The sequence below is a fragment of a genome (assembly GCF_019968955.1).
Source record: "MAG: Porospora cf. gigantea A chromosome Unknown PgA_NODE_215_length_28477_cov_347.349, whole genome shotgun sequence".
In the NCBI taxonomy this organism is placed as follows: Eukaryota; Apicomplexa; class Conoidasida; order Eugregarinorida; family Porosporidae; genus Porospora; species Porospora cf. gigantea A.
In genome coordinates, this window is record NW_027151505.1 from 20880 (window position 1) to 28477 (window position 7598).

General features: G+C 56.5%; 5 protein-coding genes across 6 annotated transcripts; 2 read left to right on the top strand and 3 right to left on the bottom strand.

The window, feature by feature from the left end:
• Positions 1 to 41: 41 nt before the first annotated feature.
• KVP18_003005 (uncharacterized protein) lies at positions 42 to 2186 on the bottom strand (the record flags this gene model as incomplete). 2 transcript variants are annotated; one of them, XM_067954389.1, is made up of 3 exons in its annotated part: positions 42 to 1875; positions 1905 to 2140; positions 2169 to 2186. In XM_067954389.1, the coding sequence occupies 3 exons, from the start codon at positions 2184 to 2186 to the stop codon at positions 42 to 44; spliced, it is 2088 nt and encodes a 695-aa protein (XP_067811520.1). The 2 variants fall into 2 exon arrangements, with proteins under 2 accessions (XP_067811520.1, XP_067811521.1); XM_067954390.1 differs by lacking the exons at positions 1905 to 2140; positions 2169 to 2186 and having other exon boundaries at positions 42 to 1811.
• Positions 2187 to 2260: 74 nt separating this feature from the next.
• On the top strand, positions 2261 to 3976 carry KVP18_002992 (uncharacterized protein; the record flags this gene model as incomplete). Its single annotated transcript, XM_067954371.1, has 1 exon — positions 2261 to 3976. The coding sequence occupies one exon, from the start codon at positions 2261 to 2263 to the stop codon at positions 3974 to 3976; it is 1716 nt and encodes a 571-aa protein (XP_067811502.1).
• A 95-nt stretch (positions 3977 to 4071) lies between these two features.
• Positions 4072 to 4533, bottom strand: KVP18_003004 (uncharacterized protein; the record flags this gene model as incomplete). The annotated part of the gene is made up of 1 exon (XM_067954388.1): positions 4072 to 4533. One exon carries the CDS (start codon positions 4531 to 4533, stop codon positions 4072 to 4074), a length of 462 nt encoding a protein of 153 aa, XP_067811519.1.
• Positions 4534 to 4598: 65 nt separating this feature from the next.
• On the bottom strand, positions 4599 to 6578 carry KVP18_002993 (uncharacterized protein; the record flags this gene model as incomplete). The annotated part of the gene is made up of 1 exon (XM_067954372.1): positions 4599 to 6578. One exon carries the CDS (start codon positions 6576 to 6578, stop codon positions 4599 to 4601), a length of 1980 nt encoding a protein of 659 aa, XP_067811503.1.
• Positions 6579 to 7047: 469 nt separating this feature from the next.
• On the top strand, positions 7048 to 7567 carry KVP18_003000 (uncharacterized protein; the record flags this gene model as incomplete). Its single annotated transcript, XM_067954381.1, has 1 exon — positions 7048 to 7567. A coding segment is annotated over one exon (520 nt), but the record flags the coding sequence as incomplete, so codon positions are not given.
• Between the last annotated feature and the right edge of the window lie 31 nt (positions 7568 to 7598).

Consider the following 7598-nt stretch of genomic DNA (forward strand, 5'->3'; position numbering starts at 1 on the left):
TCCGCTTCTCCATGTTCTTCGTTTTCTGCGCTGTCTTCTAATCATGCCTTTGTTTTCCGCGCTGTCTTCTCCTCCAGTTTGAGTGACTCTTTCGCCAGTCGCATACGACCAGTTACAGTTGTCAGATCGGTTTTACTGTCGATCTTCAGAGCGCTCGCTCGTCGCGCACTCAACTTCACCTCACTCCCCTTGACGAAGTCTTTGGGGTCCTTGCGCGATGTCTTCACAGCCGGACGCGTCACAGGACTGTCCACGCGAGGCTTCAGCTTGCGGACCTTCACGGCTCCCTCCGCGCAAGGCTCGTTCTCGGCGGAAGGTAGTGGCTCCAGCTGTCCCTCCTTGGCCGTAGAGGTTCGGGAGAAGTTCTTAGAGAGAGTTCCTTGGGAGGACGCTTTCTTGAGAGCCGCTTCACCCAACGAGCTGCCGCCCACACTTCGCATAGACTCCAGGACCGAACTCTTCGTGCTCAGACTCTGCCGTTCGCTGGGACACATAGACAGTTTGGAGGATCGCCTGCTTCCTGGCGGGCTGCTGCTTGGAGTCACGAACGGACTGGTGGCTTTCAGAGATCCGCTTCGCCCAGTCGATATGCCTGAACCCTTCTTGGAGACCTTCCTAGACAGGTTGACATCAGAGGTCTTCTTAGCGACAACAGTGGCCTCTCTGGGTTTTTTTTTGGGCGAGCGGGCATCAGAACCAGTGCGTGCTTCCTGCATCCGCGTCAGCAGAGTCGCCTCGTCCACCTGTTCGCTAGCAGGCGATCCTATGGGGGAAGCGCCGCATGCCGAGGACGATGGAGAGTGTAGACTTGGCCGGACGGTAACGACTGTGGAGTCGGAAGAGTCCCAGCCCCACCGCCTGAGCGTGCCCTCCAGCCCCACCGAAATAATGCCGTCAGATGAAGTGCAGCACTTCATAACAAAACCTCTGTGTGCTGGGGAGATGACTCGTAGGCAGCTCCCAGCAACAACATCCCAAACGCGTATGGATCGGTCGTCGGCGGAGGAAACCAGTAGCGCGTTGGCCGCGAAGGCCAAGGACTTCACCCAGTTGTCGTGTCCTTGCAACGTCTTGATGCATGCGCCTTTGAATCCGTCCCAGACCTTGATGGTCCGATCTCTTGACGCCGAGACGAGGACACACCCCGCGACGAGCGGCGCTCTCGGGCCCCACCGCGGCTTGAACCCCGCCGGCGACGGACTCACGGTCTTCCCTAGCCCGGAGATGACGTCGTTGGGAGCGAAGAGCACATCTTCCACGACGTGTGTATGGCCCTTCCCCGCGGCGACCATCTGACTGCTTCCTGCGTACGACCGCGAGCATAGACACACCAATCCCGCGTCATCGGACGATGCATAGAGCGAACCTCCCTGTGGGGGTACAGCGACCGCTCGAATCCAAGCTCCGTGGTGGTGCCCGAACTGGCCCTTGAGGCGACCGGTGTCTGTGCTCCAGACAACTACGTCTCCATCGCGCCCTCCTCCTAGTAGCTCGGAGCCGTCTGCGCTGAACGTGAGTGCAGAAACAGAGTGGGGTCCCGACGCTATGGCCCAGACGACATCCACGGAGCTTCCCGGCTCCACATGCAGGTCCCAGAGGACCACCTTCCCATCGAAGCCTGCGCTCGCAAGGAACCGGCCATACGGCGCGAGCGCCACAGCCGTGATGTGCTCGGTGTGGCTACGCAGCGTGTGGAGCAACGCAGGCGGTTGCCGGTTCGAGTCCCACAACTTAATCACGCCGTCTGCGCCGCCCGTTATCAGTATTCCAAAATCTTCGTGTACAGCCACGGCGTTCACCGGCTGACCCATATGGGGGTTGAAGTTCAAGTTGGGCACAGGTCCAGGCAGGTCTCCCAAGTGGACGGAGCGCCGCCTGCGTGCCTAGCGCCTCAGACCACTCACTTTCCGTCCTTCAGGCCACTCAGCCTCTTCAGTCTCGCATCTCGTTCAGCCACTTCCTCCTGCAACTCGTAAACTTTAAACTGCAACGAGGAGGTTGCATTCCACTTTCGCAGCAGCAGCTGTTCCATCTTCGGCTTGCAGTCGGGGGGAAGTTCTGCTTCGCGGTGAAAAATCTCTGCAGCGTCCACGCTGACGCCAAGCAGGTACTCGTACACCGCGCCTGCGAGTTTGGGATCCTGTGTGATGGTTGGAGCCGGTCATCACCCGCAGAGATGCCTGCATCCGTTTTAGAATACTACATTTTTGGTGAAGACTGAGTGGCACGTCACAAGCGGAGCACCACAAAGTCCAAATTTATGGTTGTAAGGGAAAAACTCCAACGGTCTCTGGAGGAGGCCCGCACCCGTCTACACCGCGCTGTCGGCGTCCACGTCGACTTGGGCTTCACCGAGGCCAAGGGGCGCGTGCTGAGAGCCAAACGTGCCTTCAGCCCAGGGGAAGTTATTTTTACGGAACAACCGCTCCGAATGGTAAGCGCGGACACCAGTCACCCTTTGTGGTTCGTGGTGGAAGAACACTTCAGTGAGAACCGCCTGGATCCAATTTGGTATTGGTCTGCGTTGTGTTCGCTTCTCACCGAAGAACTAGAGGTGGTTCACCCCGTATTGGCGACCTTAATAAAGCATCTGGACCTTCCTAGGATTTCTTGTGACGACCAGGAGCAATTGGAGCTTTTCTACGCCCCAGAAGTGCTGTCACCCTCAGCTGACATCCGATGCCTTCTGAAGAACTTGGAGGCTGCCATCATTCCCAAAGTGTATCGAAAGGACACGAAGCTCCTTGAGGAGTTTCGCTGTATTTTCGATCCGCTGCGAATGGAACTCTTTCTGCAGATTTGGGTCCACAATTGTTTTGAGTTTTCAGAAGAGCCGCTAACTTTTGTGGCGTATGCCCAATCAGTGTACGCCTCGCACTCATGCATTCCTAATGCGGTGTGGTATCTCGACGACGAGGACCCTTCTAAGTTTATTCTTGCAGCCCGATTCGACATTTTGCCTGAGGACGAGATAGCGATATCTTACTTGTCGGAGGAAGCCTTGTTAGAGCTAACGCCCGTCCGGCGTCGGTGGCTTCTTGAGACCAAGGGATTCGAGTGCCACTGTCCTCGGTGCTCTGCGCACACAGACCTCTCGCGAGGCTTCCAGTGCCCCTCATGCCTGGACGGTGTGGTCTGTTTGGGGCCTCATGACGGTGACGACTTCGCCGAGGGCCAAGGCCCTGCTGTGGCACCTGACGCTGATGTTGCGCAGCGACTCGCTCGCGATAAACTCTTCCTTCCGCCCAATATTCCATGCACCTATCACTTCGACATGGCTTATTTTGAGGACTACATGAACTTCCTCCCTGCGAGGACTTGCCTCCAGTGTGGACACGAGTTAACGGCTCAAGAGATTGCCCAACTCGTGGCCATCGAGAAAGCCCTCGTGCGATTAGTCAAGCAGCTGACTGGCCAGGACACAGACGAAGAGTCATGGGAGGAGATGACGGCGCAGGAGTTGGCTTTAGTCGCCCCCTTATGCATACCCGGCCGCGTGCTCATCGACTCAAACAAGGATCCGCTGCAGGACGTATGTGACTTCATCAAGGCCAATGAGGATCGGAAAGCGCTCGGTGAGTATATTGACCGAACCGTGCCTTTTCATTGGATCCGGCTCTGCTGGAAGGAGAAGGAGGTGCAGTTCTTCCGGCAATACCGAATGCGTGAGGAGGCGATGCGAACGCTGGAACAGATCACCCCGCTGCTCTACAGGCTGCACCCGTGTCTGATTGGCACCCTAGGGTGGCACTTGGAGCGATTAGCGGACCATAAACTCAGGTTCATGGGCATCACCCCCAAGAGCCTGGAGGATTGCACCCTGTCCGCTGACGAACGGGGAGCCGCTCTTGCCTCTGACGCCGTCGAGTTGTACACTGAAGCCTACCGCATTCTCTCCACTTTATTTGGAACGAGTCATCGAGATTACCTCGGGGTGAAGGTCAAGCTGGAGTCCGTGCAGAAGGCACTAGCGTGAGCGGTCAAAAAGCATTGGCGCCTGTCTCTGTGAGGCCAATAATCCCTAGACATTGCATCTTCTACCTGTACCGGTGTTTCGAACGTTATCACACATCAGCCCCCTTGCGTCCGCATCCTAAGGGACGGCTGGTCAAGCGGCTGGTCAAGCGGCTGTATCGGTTGACGCAGCTGAATGATTTCGCCGCATATGAGTTTGGATGCTTCTTGCAGTCGCTGGTGGAACCTGTGAGGAGCCACCCGCGTCAGTAGTGCTGGATCAAGCAGGTAGGGCTTCTGGGTTGGAGAGAAGACTCCGAGTACGCCGCCACAACGATGGTAGGAGACGTAACAAAACACTGCGTAGAGTCCCATAACGAACGAAGCAGCGCCCAGCCTCCCACACGACCACAAGTAGAGAGAGGTGGCCGCGACAGCGATGAGCGTCGAGCTCTTGAAGAATCGCTCCGTACGGACTGTGCGCCAACGACGAAGTATCTCCGGTTTCCGTTCCTCCAGGTAAAGAAACTCATCCTCGGCTTCATCAAGCGAGAGTGCTGTCAAAGCAGCAAAGTCCATCCGTAATTTCAGATTTCCGTTTCCTCGGTCTATTAAACATTTATTGCATTCACTCATTGAGCCACTCACTTCTTGACCAGTGTGGCAATCGCGGCTCGCAGCGCGGCCATGTCCGTCGTTCCTGCCCGGTTTTGCACCATCTCAAGGGCCAGCTGGAGATCCTTGGCCAAATCGTCAGCTGTTAAGGCTGCCTCCCTCTCTGGTTCTAGACTTTCCGTTTGAGTAGCGACTCCCGTCTCCTCGGAGGGAGTAGCGACTCCCGTCTCCTCGGAGGAGTCGGTCTGGGTCGCTACGGTCCGAGAAGAAGTCAGCTTTTGGGTAATGAAGGCGGTCTCAGAGCCGACACGGTTAGGAGTTTCTGCTGGTAGCCCAGGCAACGTTTGGTGAGGGCGCACATCCAAAGTTGCAAGTCGGCTCCCGTAGGACGTGGACTTGCGCAGTGAGGACTGTGCATTGTCGAGCTGAGGGGAGTTGCTGCGCTGGAGACCGAGATGCATGTGTGCCTGCCTGCTCGAGTTGCTGAGCTGAGAAGCACGGCGCACGTATGAATTGCGCCGAGGGTCGGCTTGCGGCGGTGAGCGGCGAGCGTTGTAGCCCTCGTCCACCTCGCTGTAGACGGTGTCAAAAGTTTCGTCACGCCGAGGCGCGGGATGCGGAGGGCGCTCATCCTGAGGGGAGTTGCTGCGCTGAAAACCGAGACGCATGTGTGTTTGCTGAGGGGGGGAGTTGCTGCGCCGAAGACCGACTTGCATGTGTGTTTGCTGAGGGGAGTTGCTAAGCTGAGAAGCATGGTGCATGTAGGAATTGCGCCGAGGGTCGCCTTGCGGTGGTGAGTTGCTGCGGCGAGACCTTAGCTGCGGGTGTCCACTTTCGAAGCGAGGGGGAGGGGGACTCGGTTTTCGGCCTGTACACTCGTCAGGTATTACCTCCATGTACATGTGGTACGGATCCTCAGTGAATGTGGGATCGTCGAAGTTGCCCGATTCTGATAAGAGCATCGGCTGAGTTTCCTGAGGAGAGCACCGCGGCGAGTTGGAGCCCTGACTGCTTGCAGATGTGGACCCTGCTGAAGTTTGGTTCTGCCGGCGATATGTCCTGGTCTGCGGAATGGATATCTGGCGCCCTTCTTGGGGCTTCTCCTCATCTTTTGACTTCTTCTCATCTGGCGACTTCTTTCCGAACCAACTGAAGAAGCCGCCCTTTTTCTTCTTCGGTGAGTCCTTCTTCTGGGCCGAACTCGACTCTCTGGACTCTTGGGCAGCCGAACTCGAGTCTCTAAACTCCTGGGCACCCGAACTCGAGTCTCTCAACTCCTGGGCACCCGAACTCGAGTCTCTGAACTCCTGGGCAGCCGAACTCGAGTCTCTGAATCCGCTGTGGAGAGGAGTGACGGTCGAGGCTTGGAACTGCGTCTCGGGTATGAGAATGAAACGTTTCCCAGACATATCACACGCCTCAATAAAGGAGGGTCTGTCAAACTGAGTAGACGCGTCGCCGCTGAGGCTCCGCTGCTCCTTGACCGGGCGTGACCTTCGGGGCGCCGCCGCCGCCTCTGATCCCGTGTGCTGCGGTCCCATATCCATATACTGCGGTCCCATATCCATATACTGCGAATCTGTTCCTTGCATGCAGTTCGTTCCCCGCAGCTCTTGCCCATTTTGGTAGTAGGAGTGTGTTCCCATCTGTGTCTGTGTGTAGTCCACGGGAGCAGTCATCTGCATGTAATCCGAATCCGTCCCCACTAACCACTCTCCCTCAACGTCGTCAAGGAACTCATGAGACAGGTGTTTGGAAGCGGGGCGGCCGGAATATGTATCTATGATTTGGCTCTGGCGGCGGGGCAACGAGGAAGACCTGTGGTGATCGTTCGTTAGCAGGTTGCGGCGAAACGCCACAACAGGCCGTCGATTTGCGAAGTCGCTTCCGTCGCGCTGCAATGGGCGGACTGAATTCCGATCCAGGCCGCCTTGATTGATGTACACGGGGACGCTTTGGAGAGCCCAGGTCTGGAGGACGTCAGGCTTCGGCTCATAGGATGTCCGCATCTATCTGCCGATTTATGAATTCTGAATACGCAACCTTAACTTTCATAATGTTCCCATCACCTAACATGTACGCTGCACATGAGAACCAAACGTGCTTCTTAGTACCAACCTTTCGTTGAACATTGCATCGAGCGTACCCTATCAAGAATTGCTACCAAAGCAAACGCAGGCCAAAACCCAGATAATGCGGCGCGGGTTGGGTATGGCTTCCTGCGAGGTCTGCAACCTGGCGCGGGTTGGGCATGGCTTCCGGTCACAGCGGCAGCAGGACTGGCCGTCTATATCGTCGGCGGCGTCGCTGCAGGCGTGGCACGGTTCAATGTTGTGGTCACGAGAAGAGCTTGCTGAAGACGTCACGAGGGCGAGAAAAGGCCTCCAGATCCGGGGATTCTGAGTTTTGTGGTTAGGTGGGGATTAGCGTTTGGCTAATCCCTTTGGCGTTTCGCGGTGTGTGCTAAGTTTCGACGAAATGCGTATTGCGCTGCTTCTGTTTATCTCTCTTGGTGTCAGCATGAACCCTGAAGAGGAGTCGTCACGCGGCCGAAAGTCTCAGCGGCTCTCCCGTGGTGCAAGTCTCAGAAGAGACCCTAAGCCTGACATCTCCTTGGATGACCAAAGAAAGTCTAGGAGCCTTGGACCCATTATGCGTCGCCGCATGGACGACGACCGCCCGCGCAATCCGAACCGTAAGGCTATCGTGGCCCTCGGTAAGGTCTCGCAAGGAAGAGTGCTGGATAAGCTGCTCGTTGCGACCTGGAACGTTGACAAGATACAGCGAAGAAAGGTTGACTCGTGGACGTCGGCTGTTCTGAGTTTCGCAGCCAAAGAGAACATTCAAGACGTATTCATTGGCCAGCAGGAAGCTTCTGTCAGGTCGTCGGTTTCGAATCTGCCTGAAAACTACCATTCGGTAGTACACGAAAAACTGACCGGTCGGACTAAGGACATCAATAAGTCCTTCATCGAAATGATAACGTCCCGAGATGTCAGTGAGTTCATCAGGTCGGCCACCGTGCGTGC